We start from the raw sequence: 22,356 nt of genomic DNA, 5'->3' as shown, positions 1-22,356 counted from the left end.
CAGTTTCCTGTTCCTGGTTGCACTGAAAGCACAACCCTGCTTTGCAGGCCTGTATTTTTGACTAGAGCCTGGTTTCTACCCGGCAAAAGAGAACAAGAACAAAGTAATTGCCACTAATCGAAGCTTTTCCTTTTCCCTGCAGTTAACATGAATTGTTCAAACCAGACTGGGGTGATGCTTTCAACAGAGCATTTATCAGAGTCTGGATCTTAGGACACTAATGCTGGGATATTTTTCAGCAGAGGGTTTACTCGTAAATGTATTTGGGAAATTCTACATTATATAGAGTCAAGGTGGCTTATGAACGGCAAGTCTTTTCAGAGCCTTTATGTTGAGATTGTCCAGAATTTATCTGGCTTTAAACCCTTTTCCCCTCTAACCATCCTGTGGAATTTGGCACTTTGCAGAATATACTAACTGAAAACTCAAGAATGAATATAACCCTCCTCTAATGTTTCTGGACTTTGGCCACCTCATGCGAAGAGTTGACTCATTGGAAAAGACCCTGATACTGGGAGGGATTGAGGGCAGGAGGAGAAGGGGACGACAGAGGATAAGATGGTTGGATGGCATCACCGACTCAATGAACATGAGTTTGGGTGAACTCTGGGAACTGGTGATGGACAGGGAGGCCTGGCGTGCTGCGGTTCATGGGGTCGCAAAGAGTCGGACATGACTGAGCGACTGAAATGAACGGAATGTTTCTGGAAAACCTATTTGTTCAGTATCATTGAATAATGTGTTCAAAGTAGGGAGGGTTTTTTTTCCCTCAGTTCTGCAATGAAACATTTTTGGACATAACTGTTCTTTAAGTACCAGCAATTTTTATATTATTATTCATTTCTATTATTAATTAATGTTGCTATAAGACAATCATTTGACTATATGTCTCTTGCATTCTTCTTCTCCGGTGATTATTAACAATGTATTGAGTAATCTTACGTTAACTGTCATGTATTGAGTAATCTTCTAAAGGCTTATTGGGGCATAGCTGTTTTGTCCCAAAGCTAAATTGTCCCAGTCCTTATGTTTTTGACACCTTTTTCTCCTTTGAATAAGTATATTTTATGTCTTTCATGTATTATAACCTAACCAGTAATTTTTTAAATAATATCTAGAAGATTGCTTTCTTTTCTACTGTGTTAAATGAAGACTTGGTAGTTCAATGTCTCTGGCTACAGCAACTCAGAAGCAGTAATTAGAAGCCAGCTGCCTCTTTAGGCTTAGGGGATATAAAGAAGGATGATACAGGTCTCCAGGGGCACTCCAAGACAATTCTGTGCTGTGTGAATCAGCCCAATGGCAGTTCTGCGAAAATGAAGCAAGTCGGATGGGAGCTGTGAGAAGGGCTTTCTTGGAGGCAGAGATGGGGTCATGCAGTGACTATACAAGAGAGTAACAGTTGTGTGATATGCAGAGAAAATGACTGACTTTTTCCCCCTAAAAAAGTGCAATTGTGGGTTTTCTGTAAGGTCTTTTCCTTCAATGTGAACTTGGCATATTTAGAAAGATCAAGCAACAATAGAAGCCCTTTGATTTTTCTGGCACAGGATCTTGAAGCTAACACCATGCAAAATCCTCTTGATGAGTTTTAAATGACTTTTTTTTTTTTTACTGTCTTCTTGAAGAGTTAGTGCCAAATGAGTGATAATCGAGTGACTAAGGGGGAAAGTGTTTCTAAAAATAGTTCCTAACATTACTTCCTGTGAACTCAGGAAGCTGAGTTTCATGGCGCTTAGGGCAGAGGTTCTAGAAGTGTGACCCTTAGACCAGCAGTTTCATCAGCATCAGCTGGGAAGTTGTGAGAAATGAAATTTTTTTACCCCACTCCAGACCTACTGAATAGACAAACCTGGGAATGGGCATGGTGATCTATTTTTTAATGCTCCCTCTTTAGTGGATTCTGATGTTCACTCAAGTTTGAAAACCAGTTTGTCTTTTGTTTCACTGAAAGGCTTCAGAGGGTGTCCATGAATGCCCTGAACCTGTGGGCAAGTTTGTGTATATGTGTGTTCATGCCTCGTTTGGAGGAAGCAGAACCGTATTTTCTGAGGTCCTGAGGGTCTCCGAATAACACTGACTCCAACAATGTAAAAACCACTGTTGAAACATCAGGATCCAGCCTCAGTGTTCCCAGTCCGACTTTCCACCTGAAGATCTATAATTCAGTCTCCGGGGGGTCACCTGCCTTCCTTTCGCAGTTTCTGAGCACTGTGTGGAATTGAATTCCATGTAGTTGTCAGCTTCTTGCTTCTTGAAGTGCAGTGTGAGCAATTGTTTCATTACAGAAATGTGTGGTTTGAATGTCTTAGAGCCAAAGATCTTATCTATGCTGCAACATAGACATCAGCATGTACCACTTCTTTAAAATGAATGTTGAATTGTTTTAGTCTGGGGTTATTCATGCCACTGTGAAATATCTATCTGTGGGTTTACGAGCAGAGAATTTTAACTATTGTACCCAAACCCACTAAAGTACTGTCAGCATACGCTTATTCAAAGAGCATATATTGAAAGGGTCTGCTCTATGCCAGTCCTCATGTTAAGTCTCAGGCACAGCATCAGGAATGAGGAGAGAGGAGGTAGGCAGGGCAATTAAATACATAAATTTAAAAAAAATTAAGGAAACAACAAAAGCTTTATTTCTTTTAAAAGTCCTCTGTAGGTATGGATACATATCTTCTGTGACATCATTCAGCAGGACAGACTAACAGACTCTCTACACATGATGAAGGTGTGCCATCTAGATCATGGGAATTGATTGATATAGCAGGGAAAAGCACTGGAGGGAGTCTTGCTAAAATTATTTGACCTGAAAGTGACACATTATGTTTGCTTACAAGCTGTTGGCTGGAAATAGATATACAGTCCAGTCTGAATTCATGAGTTCGGGGAAGTATAATCTGTGTGTTCAGAAGTAGTAGTAAACCCTACATCTCTATCACATTTCCGTACAACAAAAAGCTGTTTATCATAGATAGAAAGATAGAGTGACTGAAGGAAAAATGGAACTCCTGTTAGGGTTGCAGCATGTGGAGATAGCAATATGTGTGGGGATTTTCACAGAAAATGTTATCTTTTTCACTGGATCTTAGGATGAGAAGGAAGTTTTCCAGGCAAAGTAGATATTAAGGTAAGGATTCCAGGCAGGGATACTAGTCGGATGGGGAACAGGATCATGGAAGAGACCTAATTCTGTTCAAAAGGATGGTGAGATTTTCAATATGGATGAAGTACATTATATATATATATATGGGCATGTTATAGGTGAGGAAAGGCAAGAAAGGAGCCCTGGAAACAGGTGGAGACCAGATTATGAAGGGGCTTGTATTCTAAGATAAGGGGTTGAAAGTTTTGAATTCTATTTCATAAATATTAGTGTCTCTAACAGTTGTCTCTGAAGCACTTATTTTGTGGTGAAAACTCTGATACTTTTTAGTAGCTCTTTTTAATATAAAATATAGCTATGTAAATAGCATATCCCACAGTTTCAAACTCTCTATCATACATGTATCATTGTGATTATCTGCACCTGTGCAATTTTGCTCCTCCTGTTCCTTTTGCTTGGAATGTTTGCTGAAAAAGTGAGGCCATCAAAATCAGCTGATTTTTTGATCATGATCATTACCAAGCAGCTCCTGTGTGCTAACATTTGTCCTATAGTTCTCACAACAACTCTCCAGGTTTGGTATGATGTCTCATTTTATAGAAGGGAAACGTGAGAACAGAGGTGTGTTCTCTGCCACACAATGAGTAATAATTTCTCAACTGAGAAATTGATCAGATCAGATCAGTCGCTCAGTCCTGTCCAACTCTTTGCGACCCCATGAATCGCAGCACACCAGGCCTCCCTGTCCATCACCAACTCCCAGAGTTCACTCAGACTCACGTCCATTGAGTCAGTGATGCCATTCAGCCATCTCATCCTCTGTCGTCCCCTTCTCCTCCTGCCCCCAATCCCTCCCAGCATCAGAGTCTTTTCCAATGAGTCAACTCTTCACATGAGGTGGCCAAGTACTGGAGTTTCAGCTTTAGCATCACTCCTTCCAAAGAAATCCCAGGGCTGATCTCCTTTAGAATGGACTGGTTGGATCTCCTTGCAGTCCAAGGGACTCTCAGGAGTCTTCTCCAACACCACAGTTCAAAAGCATCAATTCTTCAGTGCTCAGCCTTCTTCACAGTCCAACTCTCACATCCATACATGACCACAGGAAAAACCATAGCCTTGACTAGACGGACCTTTGTTGGCAAAGTAATGTCTCTGCTTTTGAACATGCTATCTAGGTTGGTCATAACTTTCCTTCCGAGGAGTGAGAGTCTTTTAATTTCATGGCTGCAGTCACCATCTGCAGTGATTCTGGAGCCCAGAAAAATAAAGTCTGACACTGTTTCCACTGTTTCCCCATCTATTTCCCATGAAGTGGTGGGACCGGATGCCATGATCTTCATTCTCTGAATGTTGAGCTTTAAGCCAACTTTTTCACTCTCCACTTTCACTTTCATCAAGAGGCTTTGAGTTCCTCTTCACTTTCTGCCATAAGGGTGGTGTCATCTGCATATCTGAGGTTATTGATATTTCTCGTGGCAATCTTGATTCCAGCTTGTGTTTCTTCCAGTCCAGCGTTTCTCATGATGTACTCTGCATAGAAGTTAAATAAACAGGGTGACAATATACAGCCTTGACGTACTCCTTTTCCTATTTGGAACCAGTCTGTTGTTCCATGTCTAGTTCTAACTGTTGCTTCCTGACCTGCATACAAATTTCTCAAGAGGCAGATCAGGTGGTCTGGTATTCCTTTCAGAATTTTCCACAGTTTATTGTGATCCACACAGTCAAAGGCTTTGGCATAGTCAATAAAGCAGAAATAGATGTTTTTCTGGAACTCTCTTGCTTTTTCTATGATCCAGCAGATGTTGGCAATTTGATCTCTGGTTCCTCTGCCTTTTCTAAAACCAGCTTGAACATCAGGAAGTTCATGGTTCACATATTGCTGAAGCCTGGCTTGGAGAAATTTGAGCATTACTTTACTAGCGTGTGAGATGAGTGCAATTGTGCGGTAGTTTGAGCATTCTTTGGCATTGCCTTTCTTTGGGATTGGAATGAATACTGGCCTTTTCCAGTTCTGTGGCCACTGCTGAGTTTTCCAAATTTGCTGGCATATTGAGTGCAGCACTTTCACAGCATCTTCTTTCAGGATTTGAAATAGCTCAACTGGAATTCCATCACCTCCACTAGCTTTGTTCGTAGTGATGCTTTCTAAGGCCCACTTGACTTCACATTCCAGGATGTCTGGCTCTAGGTCAGTGATCACACCATCGTGATTATCTGGGTCATGAAGATCTTTTTTGTACAGTTCTTCAGTGTATTCTTGCCATCTCTTCTTAATATCTTCTGCTTCTGTTAGGTCCATACCATTTCTGTCCTTTATTGAGCTCATCTTTGCATGAAAAGTTCCTTTGGTATCTCTGATTTCTTGAAGAGATCCCTAGTCTTTCCCATTCTGTTGTTTAAAGCAGTTAGTTTTGGGATTCATATAAATAAAATATAGATTAAATTCAGTTTTCTGCCAATTCCTAGATATATTACCTTGAAGCAACTCAAACTGGGGCATTTTCCTACTAAAGAGCCCTTGAGATAGTGAGAGAGTGGTGTGATCTAGTAATCTAATTTCTCTTTGAAAAGACCTAGGCAGGGAAAACAGAAACTTGCTACTGTAATAGTCCAAGCAGTAGAAATGTAAATGAGTCAATCAGTTACATAAGGGTGGACAGTGAGCATTCAATCTACTCCAATTAGTTGCAATGTTTTTTAAAGATGGATCTTGCTTTTGTTGTTTTAGTATTACCTTTTACATGTAGTGTGTGCATGCTCAGTCACTAAGTCATGTACAACTCTTGCGACCTTTTGGACGATAGCTCCCCAGGCTCCTCTGTCCATGAGATTTTCCAGCCAAGAATACTGGAGTGGGTTGCCATTTCCTTCTCCCTACCCATGGATCATACCCATGTCTCCTGCATTGGCAGGCAGATTCTTTAGCACTAAGCTACCTGGGAAGCCTTTACATATAATGAGCACCAGTTAATATTTGGACAGTCTATGTACTGGCTGCTATGTTGGAGATTTTCCATTAGGTCTTTGCAGAAAGTTCGTTCTCTGTGGACTTGGGAGCCTGCCGTTGTGTGATAATGAGGGATAAGCCTGACTCGAAGTCAAGATGCCTCTATTTGTGTCCAAACTCAGAAATATACTAGCTCTAAGCTCTAGCCATGTTCCTATATTTCTTATAGTGAGGTACAGGTATTGCTGAAAGATTACACAAAGCTAGAAGAAGAATCTTACTTTACCCATGGTTTGAGGGCAAAATGATTTTTTCTGTCATAACAGTTCAGTTCAGTTCAGTTCAGTTGCTCAGTCGTGTCTGACTCTTTGTGACCCCATGAATCACAGCACACCAGGCCTCCCTGTCCATCACCAACTCCCGGAGTTCACTCAAACTCACGTCCATCGAGTCGGTGATGCCATCCAGCCATCTCATCCTCTGTCGTCCCCTTCTCCTCCTGCCATAACAATCCTGACCAAATGGCTGGATTGAAAAAATAGCAGGAAAAACAGTTTTTAAAACAGAAAACATCAAGGCTCAAATACATTTCACACCCATATTTTCCCCTTTATATGTGGCCAAGATTCAGAGAAGTGAGTGTTCGTTCTTTCTTATCATGGAGATAAACTTGGTAGAAACATTTAGGAATAATCATTTGACTCTCTGCTTGGTTCTTTTGAGGAAAAGTGATGGTAGTGCTAAGTTTTTTGAAAGGACAAAGTAGATCCTGATTTGAAAGGATTCTGAAAAATCTAAGGAGTAAAGGTATAAGAATATGATAAATTATTGTTATTATATATAATAAAGGGTTTCCCTGGTGGCTCAATGGTAAAGAATCTACCTGCCAATGCAGGAGATGTAGGTTCGATCCCTGGGTTGAAAAGATCCCCTGGAGGAGATGGAAACCCACTCCAGTAGTCTTGCCTAGGAAATCCCATGAACAGAGGGGCCTGTTAGGGTACAGTCCATGGGGGTATAAAACAGTTGGATATGACTTAGTGACTCAACAATGACATATATTAAGGTATTATCATTATACATAATAAAAGGATAGAAATCTGTTTCACAAAGACATGTTAATCATGACAATAAAGTGAGTCATGGTTGAAATACCAAAGCATCTGCAGGTTGCTAAAAAAGATACATGTAAAGAATTATTCACTGTTTGACTGCTCCATTAAAATTAACCTTCCCACAAGCAGGAATTTTGTCTGTTTTGTTTGCAGTAGTATTCCCAGTTCCTAGAATAGTGTGCAGCATATCATATGTACACAATAAATATTTGTTGAATAAGTGAATTAATAAAAGGACTCTCCGAGAAACCATGTCTATTATTAATGAGGACATTGACCCCTACCTAACTGCTGCTTACTCTGAGGAGCTGAGCTGGACCACAGATGAACTGTAAGAATTCCTTTTGTTTATACTCGAGCAGCCTGAGCCATGTCAAAGATAAATAAAATCAGACTCGAGTAGCAAGGACAGATTTTAATCAGTAATAAACTACAGCAGTAGAGAAGGGGGTCCACCATGAACTGAACTCAACTTTGATTTGTGCAGAGGGGATTGAGCATTCTAAAAGGAAAATGAGCAAGTCTGAAGAAGAAAAGTAGGGGCTTGAGGAGAATCAGGGAAGTAGAAGTTTATAAAAAGCAGAAAGAGGGTGTTGGTCCATACAAATCCCATCTGGGTCTGTTCACCAGCTTTTACTGCAGTTAGATCTCTATTCACCTAGAGAGAGTAGGAGGGGAGACGGGGGCCTGTCTTCATGCAGATGTTGGCTGGGACAACTGGAAAATTCTTTCGGCAGTCTTGTGCTTCCCCATGAGGGAACTTAAAGGGGCTAGATTCCTTACTTTAGGGATGCTACCTTGAGCTGTTAGAATCTATGCTAGAGTTTATGAATTTTTTTTAACATGGCAGGACAAAATTATTTGTGCTAAGAGTCAGCAGTTTATAGACCCAGGCTGAGGCCTAATCAAGAAAAGGGCTCTAGTCAGAGGAGCCTGACTAGAGTTTGCTCAAGGAGAGACTCTGTGTGGCTTCCTTTGCTTTTTCTCCGGAAACTATTTGAGGTCTTTGTGCAGGTTGGAAAAGAATTTTCAGATACAAGGCAGATCGAGAGGAGAATAAAGTTTATTAGAGTGGGAGATGCTGTGAAAACAGTGGGCTGGCTCAGGGGAGAGCTGATCCCTTTTGCAGGTAGCAGCAGCCAATTTTTATAGCCTCAAGACAGAGAAAATTCCTCCTGGAAGTGCAGCATTAGGTAACTGGTTAGGTGGGTATTTTACCTAATGTGGGGTCAGGGTTAGATCCAGAGGCTTGTGTCCTTGCCATGCGGCTTGGTCAGTTAGTTCCAGATATTTTTGTCCAGTGACCTTGTTATAGGGCTCCACAGAAACCAACTTAGTTTTGGCTTTTATGGTTTTGCCTCCTGTGAGGTTAAAAAAAAAAAAAAAGAAAAACACAGAATGACAAATTCAAAATAAACAGAACTTGCCTCTCAAAAGTCTAGGGCAGGGTGGGTTCAAGTTGCCTACTCTTTGCTTTATTTTTTCCTTGACTCTCCCAAAAGCCCTCTAGGTCTTTCCAGAGGATATCCCTTCAAAACAGGAAGCCCAATCTATTTTTACCAATACGTTTATTAGGAGAAGAAATATGAAGAGAGAAAGAAGATGCAAGAGAAGGACTCATCCAAAAAAAGACACCGTGACATCACATTAAGATTTGTTTATCATGTGTTAGTCTTCTCTGTGGATATTGCTCTTCTTGGCATGGTGGCCCAGGTTGCTGTCCTAGGTCAGTGTTGTAACTCTCCCTCCACTGGAACAAAGCTTTTAGAAAAGCTTTCACCCATCCCTGGAAGTCCTGCATGCATGCTCAGTTGTGTCCCACTTTTTGCGACACCATGGACTGAAGCCCGCCAGGCTCCCGTGTCCATGGGATTTTCTACGCAAGAATCCTGGAGTGGGTTCCCATTTCCCTCTCCAGGGGATCTTCCCAACCCAGGGATAGAAGCCATGTCTCTTACATCTCCTGCTACCGCTGAGCCACCAGGGAAGACTTCCTAGAAGGCAGGATCCATAATAAAGAGAGGAGTGAAAGGAGAAGTGAAAGACATGGATGGTCTTTGAATTCTTAGGGCCATAGCCTGAGGCTCTTATTTAGATGAGACCTTATTTGGTGAGAACTGTACTATTGATAATGGGTTTTGGCCATTGATTTCTGTGTAAGTTGCAGAATGTTTCTGATGGTAGATGAAATTACTTTGTAACCTCTCGGTGCCTAGGGCTTTTTCTTGGCATAGAAGAGATAAGAAATTATTTCTCATCTGTCAGCTTTCTTGAGAGAATGATTTGTTAAAGTAGAGAGTTAGTTTTGGTTTTCACCCTGGCTGGATTCCCCACGCATATTTGTCACTAGAGGTAACCTTGCCAATGAAACAGGAAAACCATGCTGTTCCCTTCATTATTTTTCTCTTCAGCACCTGCTTGCACATGTTCATTAGAAGAGGCAAGGGATATTTCAATAAACAGTAAATGTCCAAGAAAATGATTTAATTCTAAGAAGTCCTTTTTTTAATCCTGAAACTGGGTTCTTCCATTCATTTCATCCTGTTCTCCATCTGTCACCAGTCATATTCTAACACTGGAGTTACAAGCTCAGTCCTATGAAGGTGAAAAGTAATCATATAAAGATGAAATGGATAAGAGCATAGAAAGTATTTTACACAAATCCTATAGTTTATTAAAGAGAAAACTGAGACCCCCAAAGGACAAGGATTGTTCCATCAGATTCAAAGGTAAAACCTGTGTATGCACATTTAAGTAGAGGAGAGACAGTCTAAAAGGTGCTGTGGAAAACACAAAGATAAGTAAGACCAGAATATTACTCCTGAATGAATAAGGAAGATAGAAAAGTATGTTCCCAGCTAATCATACAAGGTAACATAAAGGACATACTGGTAACATAAAAGTCAAGGGCATGCAGTTTATTCTTTTCAGTTGAGGGTGAAATTTTGTTAAGGAGATTAAGCCCCACAATAAATATAACAATAGAATGTATACAGACCAGTGTTAGGCGTTTTAGTAATCTGTAAAAACATCACTGTTCTACTGCTGGCATCAAATTCAGCTCTATCACAACCCTCCCTCCCACCTAGAAGCAGATGTGTAAAAACATATAAATCTAGGGTTGTCAGCATCAATACTGTAGCCTCTCATTGCAGTAAAATTCTCTTTGGTTAGTAAGTATTTCAATAGTTATAGATTTTTTATTTATTCTCCCCACTGGTCAGAATTGTATTGATTTTAAACAGATGTAATCACTAGTTAAAGAAGCGTGATTTGTTCATGGCAGAAAGCAGGCTACTTTGGTTAATTTAGAAGGTTACTCTGCTTGTATTCTACTCTTGTTTTCCTACCTAGAAGGAACTGTTTTCTTCATATGCAGTAGAACACCCAAATTTGCACACTCTGTAAAAAATAAAATGTAGTCAGTGACCATGGGAGTTTATAGAGTGTCAGAAAACTATATTCTTTTGATATTAGTCACCTAATACAACACATTTTTGATTAGGGCTCAGAAAGAACTTGGAGTGCTAGCATTTCTGGGTTTGGCTGGCCAAAGTACTGATCAAATCCATGAGAATTTATGTGAGAGTTCAGAATTCAAGTAGAAATCCCTCAGTAAACAGATGAAGTTGTGAGCTGGCTGCATAGTAAGAGCTCAGGTTTATTAGGCTAGTGGAATCCATGAGATAAACTCCAGGAGAGAAAAAAATAATACAAACAAGAATAGCAGCTAGTCATTTCTGAACAATTACTAAATGGTAAGCATTGTATTACCTTCTTACTCAAATTACCAGTTATCCCAGGGTGTATTTTTGTACCCACCCTTTTCAAATGATGAGACCAAGGCTCAGAGATGTTAGATAAATTTTCCAGGTGTTGGGTAAATTGTAGGGATGGGAGTGGGGTGCAGTTGGCTTATGTGTCCCCCTTTGCCTAGAACTTTCCCAGTTTTATCACCAAAAGTCACCTATCTCAGAGACGCTGTCCACTCCCAGTCCCAGGCACAATGGGGACAACAGGTCATGTTAACTTGCACGTACTGATGCTGAATTTCAACACTTAAGCTTTAAATTGGTGTCTTATACTGCGTCCACTGAGGAGAAAGAGAACAAAAGACCAGAGATGGAACTTTGGAAAATGGTAATAACTTTAAAACTGGGAAAAGACTGTAAGGTTTATACTTACAGACCTATGTCTGTATCCTTTGCCCGTTTTATCCCAGTCTCTAATACTCCGTCTAGGACAGAGAAGACACTCAACGAATATGATATGTGTAATTAGTTGAATGATTAACGACTGATTATTAGCGATTGGATGAATGAAGAGGTAAGAGGATGAATAAGGCAACATCATATCCCACAAGGATCAGGAGAGAGCTCAAATTAAAATCATCAATAACAATATTTAAGTAAAGAGCAATGCTTTTGCAAACTAATGGTCATGGGAACCTTCAGGTTTAGGCTTTGAAGAGGGTCACATGGAAGCTTGCTGCTGGTTGTAAACACCAGGAACAAGACCTGGATTTAAAAGAGTGAGTCATCACAAGATGTTCTTTTTTTCTCCTCATAGAGTCAGCTCAGTTAAAGGAAAAGAGGGAGCCTCATTAGAGAATAATGCAATTACACACTGAGCAATAAGAAATACCATAGTGACAGTTTTTTTTTTTTTTTTCTCTATCTCAAGAAAGGTTAGAGACTGGAACTATAGAGATTGAAGAGTTAACGCTGGAGGGACATCGGAACTTCTTAAGAGACACATGATAGCATCTCAAATAGGCAAAATTATAGCTCAACGATATCTTCTTTCTGTCTTTACATTTCAGGCTGAACACCTCGTTTCATTCAATTGAGATGAGTTGGAGCCCGTTGCTATGCTGGTGTTCTCTCTTCTGATGTGTCCCGAGTATCTCAGCACCACTCTTAATAGTCTGAGCTCTATGGGGAACATGTTATCAAAGTATGATGTGACTGGCACACAGGGAACATGGCGGTCGCTTCTCTTGTCTGGGCCTGAAACTTCCTATGCTTAAATCTCATTAGCCTTATATTTTGCAGGCCATCTCAGACCTCAGATTTCCTCAGTTTTCTTTCCTTATTTTGCTGATGTGCAGTGTTTACATTTTCCCCTGTAGCTTTCTCTCTGCCACTGCAAGAGAAGCGGTGCTGCTTTTGCTATGGGAGAAGCTTCTGCGCTCTATCTTGTCTATCACTAATAAGCCCTCAAGCTCCGTTCTCATTTCCAAACTACTAATGTCTGGTAACGATTTCCAAGTCAGAACACACACAGCTGGCTATTCAAACCCCAGGTTAAATTTTGTTTTCTGACACATCACCTGTTTGGAATTTGAAAGTAAGTCAAAATGCATTGCAGTAGTTATTCAAGGAAGAAGACAGGGTAATGACAAAGGTCATTCCTCTGACTTAATGCTACCAAACCATTGGAAAAAAATATTTCCCTTGATCTCTGAAATCAACTTGTAAAGTTTCAGCTCCTGAAGCAGGTACCATTACAGTTGTTATACTATTAAAACTTCCACAGAGCCTTTTTTTTTTTTTTTGGAAAGCCAGGAAAATTGTTTGGGGCTAGTTTAGGATTGGTTTGATTGCTACGGATATAAACGTCTCTGAAGAGTTTTTTTTTTTTTTTTTTCCCCAAGTGCAGGTAACATAAGAACTTCAAATTAAAGAACAAAGCAGACTGTCTAGGCACAACTAGATTTTTTAAAGCAAAATTAAGTACAATAATAACAACTTTCAGAAATTATGAAACTGTCAGTGCAGGAAAATTAGTTCTAATGTAGGCTTAGCCATGGGATTTTATTAAAAATGTTCTCATACTAGCATTCAGTTCAGTTCAGTTGCTCAGTCGTGTCCAACTCTTTGCGACCCCATGAACCGCAGCACGCCAGGCCTCCCTGTCCATCACCAACTCCCGGAGTCCACCCAAACCCATGTCCATCGAGTCAGTGATGCCATCCAACCATCTCATCCTCTGTCATCCCCTTCTCCTGCCCTCAATCTTTCCCAGCATCAGGGTCTTTTCAAATGAGTCAGCTCTTCGCATCAGGTGGCCAAAGTATTGGAGTTTCAGCATGGAGCATTTTAAATAATGAATTTACAGGGAGAAACAAAAGGAAATCACAGACAGACATTACTTAGAATAAGAAAAAAAAAACACAAGTACATTTTAATGATTATAGATTTGTGTATGGAATATTTTGCCTGATTTTCATTTCATTGCCTCTTTGTCATTGGAGGCCTGTCTGATGATTTGGGTAAGTATCATGGGTGACTGTCTTTGTGTTTGCTCAGCAGAGAACAACAGTTGCAATATGTAAATAGGGTGCCTCTTTCCTTTGGATGCCTTGGGATATGTATAATAGATTAAGTTGGCTTTGTGCAGAGCAAACAGGTCTGTATTACCAAGAATATGAATAATGTCAGTTTCCGTAATTGCTAACATCTGGCTTTCCATAAATCTGTTAAATTGCATGGAAGCAGAATTAGATTTCTGTGTCATAAGTAAAGCAATTACATGGAACTCTGTAGGCAATATGGTCCTATATTCAACTGTGAAATCCTTTCATTCTGGAGCACTGAAAGCAAATCCAGGTTTTGCACCCTGCTTTTATTGTGAACCCCTAGGTGTGTTCATCTTTTTGCTCAGGTTTCTTAATTTACGAGAGGAAAACACTGCCAATATGTTTGTAACTTTCTTAAATGCAAAATAACCAAATGTTAAAAAAGCATGTTCTAGCCGGGCATTAACTGCCAATTTAGAGAGTATTTTTGAGGAGACCATAAGTTAAAGATCCTTTTGTTGCCATTGTAGATCTGTTGAAATTAATCTTCCAGACAGTTCCTGGGGTGATTTGTTGATGAGTCTTTCTCTGCCATTGTTCCCTTAAGCATTTGAAAGGAAACTGGGATATTGAGGGAAGAGGAAAGGTGGCTTTCCTATTTCAGTGTGGTTACTGCTTTCTGTATTATTGTATTTTGAACTAGACCCAAGACCTTTCCCAGATGAAAAGTCAACAATAAGATGCGTTCCCTGAAGAGAAGGGTTGTGGTTATGCCTCATGCTTATCGAACACCCCAAACACTAACTTTTGGCAAAGCAGTCTTTTATAGTCATATTGGTCTGTAAAATTCCTGGATTTAGGTAAGTTAAATGGACTTCCCAGGTGGTGAAGTGGTAAAGAATTCGACTGCCAATGTAGGAGAGGCAGATTCAATCCCTGTGTTGGAAAGATCCCCTGGAGGAGGAAATGACAACCCACTCCAGTACTCTTGCCTGGAAGTTAAATAAATACATTGCACATCCAAAGTATATTCTTTTGCACTTCCTAATGAGAAAAAGGAAAAAGATTTAGTTTTTGCCCTTAATGAGTTCACCATCTACCTATGGAGCCATGGATATATTAAACATATAACTCCAAAGAGATGAATGCAAGGATACAGAGCAAGGTACAGAGAAACTAAAATGCCAGTAGTGACCGTCCTACAGGATGAGGGATGGTGATGCTTGATCTGGATTTTGAAGAATGCATGAGAGTAAAGATAGCACACAGGAAAGGGAAAAGTTTACCTTTTCAATTAATTTACACCCCACCCATTACATGTACACTAAGAAACAGAGATAAGGAGGGGCAGAGGAGGAATCCCATAATTAGAAAAGGCATGTTCCAAGACACAGCCAGAGGAAACATCATGGCCTGTTTGTGGGTCACCCATTGCTTTTGAAGAGAAAGGGGAAGGGACAGAAGGTAACAACTGAAGTGCCAAATCAAGGGTTATGTGTATGCTAGGAGATTGAATGTTCTATTAGAAGCATCAGAGATCCATGGAGATATGGCAGAGAAATGACATGAACAGGTTTGATTTTTAATACAACACCCCTACCCTGTAGAGGTATTTACAGCAATGATTCTCTGGCAGAACAGAGCCCAGATGTCTAGATCCTAAATTACACCAATTAAGCCCATTTCTAGTGGTGAACCACCACTAGAAAACATCAGTACTTTTATTTTTTTTTAATTTTATTTTATTTTTAAACTTTACATAATTGTATTAGTTTTGCCAAATATCAAAATGAATCCGCCACAGGTATACATGTGTTCCCCATCCTGAACCCTCCTCCCTCCTCCCTCCCCATACCATCCCTCTGGGTCATCCCAGTGCACTAGCCCCAAGCATCCAGTATCGTGCATCGAACCTGGACTGGAAAGCTCTCCAAACATTTATATTTTGCCCACAATCAAAAAATCACTGAATTAGAGTGAAAAGTAGCTGGAGTCAGTATAGACCAGCTAGGAGGCTAATGCAATAGGCCTGGTGAGCTATATGAAAATCAGAATTGAGTTCAAAGAAACCTGAGTTTTATTTTTATGATTATATAAGTGATGAGCTAGCTAGCTATCATCAATTTACTCTCTATCTGTATCTCCAGACTTACAAACCAGATTATAAATGTGATGAGAGAAGTATAAGATACTGTTTTGTTACTTTCAGCAAAAATATAGGAGTGAGAATAATGCAAAAAATATCACTTTAGTATTGTTCCAAGATAGCATATATCTATACAGTAAACCATGTACTACTAACTATCATTGCAATGAGTGTTCAGAGAGGGTGAATAATCACTCTAAACTGTAATGATATTGGAAGATACTTAACTGAGGAGGTAGGGCTTGCAGTTGTTCTTAATCATTTATCTTCATTAAATAAACAAATATTTTTAAGTACTTATTATGTTATATGTGTTTTTACCTTCAAAAGACTATAGAGTAGGTGGATATGGTTTTATACAGTTGATAATTGAAGGTCATAAAGAGTAAATAATGTGACCAAGGATACACAGTGTAATGTATAAAATGACCGGTACATAATCACCAATTAATTGGAAGAGTTTAATTTCAAACATGTGTGACCTGACTCCTGCATTCATTGCTACTTTTTGTTGGGAAGAATTAGAGGAAAAAGACTAGGAAGATGAGAGAGGCTTCTAGGCAGAAGCACCATAGGGTCATACATGTTACCCAGGAGTAATGAAGAAGTAATTAAGGTCTGATGTAGTTGACTTGGAATCTAGATAGCATAATTTAGGATCATTTCCACAAATGTCAAAGGAGAAATAATTATTCATTAAGTCAGTGTTTTGACTGAGGCTACAATTGGTAAAACAAAGATTAAAAAAACCTTATAATGAACTAGTTTCTAGAAGTATGATTGGAATTCCTTAACATCTTCCACTTTGCACTGTGGCTATAAAGCCAAGTTTTATACCAATATAGTGCATATAGTCAGTAAGGGAAGATAGGTCATTGTTTCTGACTGTTATTAAAGTCACTAGAGTTTTAAAGTTCTAGCAAACTAATTATACCATATTCTCTGAATTTCAACTAAAAATGCTGAAAAGAGACCATACAAGATTTTATCCTTGAAAAAGAATTGCAATGTCTAGAGGGCAAATTAGTTGAAAGTAGATAAAACCACAGACTACTCTAGTATGCTTAAAGAAGACTTTAGGAATTGAGTTGGCACAGTTTAGTGGAAAGAGCTGTAGTATACCTGTTGTAAGACCCAACACAGTCTTTGCTCTACGACATACCAGCGGTGTGACCACTTAGCCATCTCTGTAACTTAGTCCTTCTTTTGTAGACTGAAAATAACTATTTCCATCCTGCAATTATATGACATGACTTGTGAAAAAGAACTCTGAAAAACTTTGAGATATATATATATATATATATATATATATATATATATACACACACACACACACACACACACACTCACTCACACATAAAATAATAGCAGTAAAATTGATTTTATGTCTCTGAGCACATTTTTACTTTGAGTACTTAAGGGGGAAATGCCACTTATAATCACTTTTTTGTGTGCAGCTTAGTTCCCTAATTCTTAAAAAAATGCCTACAATTAAGATGGATTTTAGTGTGAAGAGTAAGTTAATTTATACTGTTATTCTCACCTGCAGTAGGAGTCACGCCTACAATTAGTAGCCTACTGCCAGTTTTTTATATACTGCTGTGTTCCTCCACATCACTTTCATGAGGACAGTGTCTTTAAGTCACTGTCAACATTTATAGCACCAGTGTGCAAAAAACCCTGGTGCCGAGCAGACTTTTGGTTAAAATAAGTTGAAATCAACATTGTCATCTGAAAGATATTTGAAGGGCTTGGCAGTAGATTAATCAATGGAGAAGACAAATGACCTGATAGACAAATGGCTAATGTTTTCAAATACAAATACTTTAAAGATTGTCATAAGAAAAATCAAGCAGACTTTCCTTGAGTGATTTCAGAACTGGTACCTAAGTAGAAGTTTCTAAATAATATATTTTATTTCCATTTAATGAAGACATTTCTGAAAGAGTTATTCAAAGATGAAATTTGCTGGCTTGTGAAGGAATAAGTTCAGGAAAAGGACTCCAACAAGGGATGTATAGCAATCTGTTTGAGATGCTAAGGTCACCAGAGCTCTGAATGTCAACGAGGGCTACTGGATTTGTTTTTCTTCCATACTTGACTGTCAATGAAAAACAGCAAAATATATGGTGTCTTTCATCAGAATTCATGCCATACCTCAACTGTAGCCTCAAGATGTTTTCTTGTGTGAGCAAAATTGCTGCTAGTCATTAAGGAGGTGAGTTTTTGATTAGGCAAGGCATCCTTTAAGAATTATTTCCTTTTCTTTCAACATTGGCCCCAGGATCTGGGGGCAGTCTAATTGGCTCAGGATTGCCCTCATTGCTCACTCGTTCCTACTCAGTGGCTCATCTATTCACAACTTTTCTAAACGACCCAGGTCTCAATGGGGTGTCTCCACACTGTTAATGAATTAGCAGTATTTATTGCCTCTGGATGGTATAGTTCTTGAGGATCTCCTAAAACCAGTTCAGGGTTCCTACTGAATAATTCAGTAATTAGAGTCTGACAGCTATGGGTTTGAGTCCCAGACTGGCCACTTATTAGCTATATGACAGTGGGCATGCTATTTAACTTACAGGAGCCTCAGCTCCATCATTTCCCAACTAGAGATAAGAACAGATTGTCCTACACAGAGCTACTTTGCAGAGTAAAGGAGATAAGGCATGTGAACAGCTTGGCGCAGTACTTGACACTAAGCAAACAATGATGTTAACTAGGGCTACAGTCAGTGATTATGACTTTCTAATAATCATCTTGGCTAGAGTCTAAAGCTCCCTGCTTTCTCTCTTGCAGACATTGATGAATGTGCCTTAAGAACCCATACCTGTTGGAATGATTCTGCTTGCATCAACCTGGCAGGGGGCTTTGACTGCCTCTGTCCCTCCGGGCCCTCCTGCTCTGGTGACTGCCCCCATGAAGGAGGGCTGAAGCGCAACGGGCAGGTGTGGACTCTGAAAGAAGACAGGTGTTCAGTCTGTTCCTGCAAGGTGAGGCTGGTGTGGTGCACTGGAAACTGTCACTGTTCTTTCCTTCCCCCTCTGCTCTCCCTCCCCATCTGTTTCCACCCAGTTGTTGATTCACAGGTCTCGTATGGTTCCTGAAAAGGATTCCGTTCTAATCCCCACTACAGCTAATGATGATGCTGGGTGGCAGGCAGACTTGCTGGGAATGAGGTGAGGTGTCGGGGTTGCAAAGAGACTGCTGAACACAGGGGGAGCAGAGCAGAGAAGCCAGTGAGTCCCCCTACTGAGAGCCGGCAGTGCCTTTAAGGTTGGTTGGGTGAGAGCTTTAATGAGCCGTCATCTCCTACTTTTACAGTCTTTCTGATTAAACCTTCTCTTTCCCTGAAATGATCACCTGCATGAACTTGCTCACTCTTCTGGTGACATCATCCAGAAAGCAAGGCTCAGAGGCTTGTAGTGGCCAGAGACAGGTGAACCTCTGACACATTGTGAACACAGGATGATGAAAGTACGAGGCTGTCTGGTAAATGATGTCTTTTTGTTGTGCTCAGTGCTGAGTAATTCCTTACATTAAGGAAGGAATTTGGAAGTGAGTTTAATGCTTATGAAAATAAATTTCTGTCATCGACTAGTTTTGCATTATGCTCTGCAAAGTGGGCCTATTAAAGTGTTTGATTCCTTTGTGCTTTCTTTTGTTGATCTTGCCTATTCAGTTTCCTTTGATATTACATTTTCTGTAGCTCTTACATTGTATTTTTATGTCTGTTTGAATGACACTGTTTACTCTTTGGCTTTATGGGCATGGGAACTGTGAGAAGTTACTTCCTCAGTAGCCTTGTAGAGAGCTGGTCTCCTGATGAACTCAGCGTGCTTCCTGGAAACAGAGTAGAAATGAACTTTGAAGTCACCCAGTTCATTCACCTGCCTTCAAGTCTGTCACAGCTCCAGACCTGGAGGCACATATTTAGGAAAGCTGTATTACTAAGTGTTTTTTTGTTTGTTTGTTTGTTTTTGGCTGTGAGGCTTGCAGGATTTTTTTTCCATTTGTTTATTTTTAAACTTTACAATATTATATTGGTTTTGCCATATATCAAAATGAATCCGCCATGGGTATATATGTGTTCCCCATCCTGAACCCTCCTCCCTCCTCCCTCCCCGTACCATCCCTCTGGGTCGTCCCAGTGCACCAGCCCCAAGCATCTAGTATCGTGCCTCGAACCTGGACTGGCGACTTGTTTCCTATATGATGTTATACATGTTTCAATGCCATTCTCCCAAATCATCCCACCCTCTCCCTCTCCCACAGAGTCCAAAAGACTGTTCCATACATCAGTGTCTCTTTTGCTGTCTCGTATACAGGGTTATCATTACCGTCTTTCTAAATTTCATATATATGCGTTAGCATACTGTATTGGTGTTTTTCTTTCTGGCTTACTTCACTCTGTATAATAGGCTCCAGTTTCATCCACCTCATTAGAACTGATTCAAATGTATTCTTTTTAGTGGCTGAGTAATACTCCATTGTGTATATGTACCACAGCTTTCCTATCCATTCATCTGCTGATGGACATCTAGGTTGCTTCCATGTCCTGGCTATTATAAACAGTGCTGTGATGATCATTGGGGTACACGTGTTTCTTTCAATTCTGGTTTCCTCAGTGTGTATGCCCAGCAGTAGGATTGCTGGATCATAAGGCAGTTCTATTTCCAGTTTTTTAAGGAATCTCCACACTGTTCTCCATAGTGGCTGTACTAGTTTGCATTCCCACCAACAGTGTAAGAGGGTTCCCTTTTCTCCACACCCTCTCCAGCATTTATTGCTTGTAGACTTTTGGATTGCAGCCATTCTGACTGGTGTGAAATGGTACCTCATAGTGGTTTTGATTTGCATTTCTCTGATAATGAGTGGTGTTGAGCATCTTTTAATGTGTTTGTTAGCCATCTGTATGTCTTCTTTGGAGAAATGTCTATTTAGTTCTTTGGCCCATTTTTTGATTGGGTCATTTATTTTTCTGGAATTGAGCTGTAAGAGTTGCTTCTATATTTTTGAGATTAGTTGTTTGTCAGTTGCTTCATTTGCTATTATTTTCTCCCATTCTGAAGGCTGTCTTTTCACCTTGCTTATAGTTTCCTTTGTTGTGCAAAAGCTTTTAAGTTTAATTAGGTCCCATTTGTTTATTTTTGCTTTTATTTCCAATATTCTGGGAGGTGGGTCATAGAGGATCCTGCTGTGATGTATGTCAGAGAGTGTTTTGCCTATGTTCTCCTCTAGGAGTTTTATCATTTCTGGTCTTAGGTTTAGATCTTTAATCCATTTTGAGTTTATTTTTGTGTATGGTGTTAGAAAGTGTTCTAGTTTCATTCTTTTACAAGTGGTTGACCAGTTTTCCCAGCACCACTTGTTAAAGAGATTGTCTTTAATCCATTGTATATTCTTGCCTCCTTTGTCAAAGATAAGGTGTCCACAGGTGCATGGATTTATTTCTGGGCTTTCTATTTTGTTCCATTGATCAATATTTCTGTCTTTGTGCCAGTACCATACTGTCTTGATAACTGTGGCTTTGTAATAGAGCCTGAAGTCAGGCAGATTGATTCCTCCTGTTCCATTCTTCTTTATCAAGATTGCTTTGGCTATTCGAGGTTTTTTGTATTGCCATACAAATTGTGAAATTATTTATTCTAGCTCTGTGAAGAATACCGTTGGTAGCTTGATAAGGATTGTATTGAATCTATAAATTGCTTTGGGTAGTATACTCAGTTTCACTATATTGATTCTTCCAATCCATGAACATGGTATATTTCTCCATCTATTAGTGTCCTCTTTGATTTCTTTCACCAGTGTTTTATAGTTTTCTATATATAGGTCTTTAGTTTCTTTAGGTAGATATATTCCTAAGTATTTTATTCTTTTCATTGCAATGGTGAATGGAATTGTTTCCTTAATTTCTCTATTTTCTCATTATTAGTGTATAGGAATACAAGGGATTTCTGTGTGTTGATTTTATATCCTGCAACTTTACTATGTTCATTGATTAATCCTAGTAATTTTCTGGTGGAGTCTTTAGGGTTTTCTATGTAGAGGATCATGTCATCTGCAAACAGTGAGAGTTTTACTTCTTCTTTTCCAATTTGGATTCCTTTTATTTCTTTTTCTGCTCTGATTGCTGTGGCCAAAACTTCCAAAACTATGTTGAATAGTAATGGTGAAAGTGGGCACCCTTATCTTGTTCCTTACTTTAGGGGAAATGCTTTTAATTTTTCACCATTGAGGATAATGTTTGCTGTGGGTCTGTCATATATAGCTTTTATTATGTTGAGGTATGTTCCTTTTATTCCTGCTTTCTGGAGAGTTTTTATCATAAATGGATGTTGAATTTTGTCAAAGGCTTTCTCTGCATCTATTGAGATAATCATATGGTTTTTATTTTTCAATTTGTTAATGTGGTGTATTACATTGATTGATTTGCAGATATTGAATAATCCTTGCATCCCTGGGATAAAGTCCACTTGGTCATGGTGTATGATCTTTTTAATGTGTTGTTGGATTCTGATTGCTAGAATTTTGTTAAGGATTTTTGCATCTATGTTCATCAGTGATATTGGCCTGTAGTTTTCTTTTTTTGTGGGATCTTTGTCAGGTTTTGGTATTAGGGTGATGGTGGCCTCATAGAATGAGTTTGGAAGTTTACCTTCCTCTGCAATTTTCTGGAAGAGTTTGAGCAGGATAGGTGTTAGCTCTTCTCTAAATTTTTGGTAGAATTCAGCTGTG

General features: G+C 39.5%; 1 protein-coding gene across 2 annotated transcripts in view; it reads left to right on the top strand.

Annotated features, from left to right (window-relative positions):
• Nucleotides 1–22,356, top strand: part of NELL1 (neural EGFL like 1) — a 1,045,899-nt gene that overhangs the window by 981,719 nt on the left and 41,824 nt on the right. For both annotated transcript variants that reach the window (XM_024987478.2, XM_024987479.2), the window contains one exon: nt 18,418–18,611. In XM_024987478.2, the coding sequence (XP_024843246.1) occupies nt 18,418–18,611 (194 nt within the window). The remainder of the gene's footprint in view (nt 1–18,417; nt 18,612–22,356) is intronic.

This window comes from Bos taurus, chromosome 29 (assembly GCF_002263795.3).
Source record: "Bos taurus isolate L1 Dominette 01449 registration number 42190680 breed Hereford chromosome 29, ARS-UCD2.0, whole genome shotgun sequence".
Lineage (NCBI taxonomy): Eukaryota > Metazoa > Chordata > Mammalia > Artiodactyla > Bovidae > Bos > Bos taurus.
Note: the sequence above shows the minus strand (reverse complement) of the source record. Positions and strands in the feature narration are given on the sequence as shown.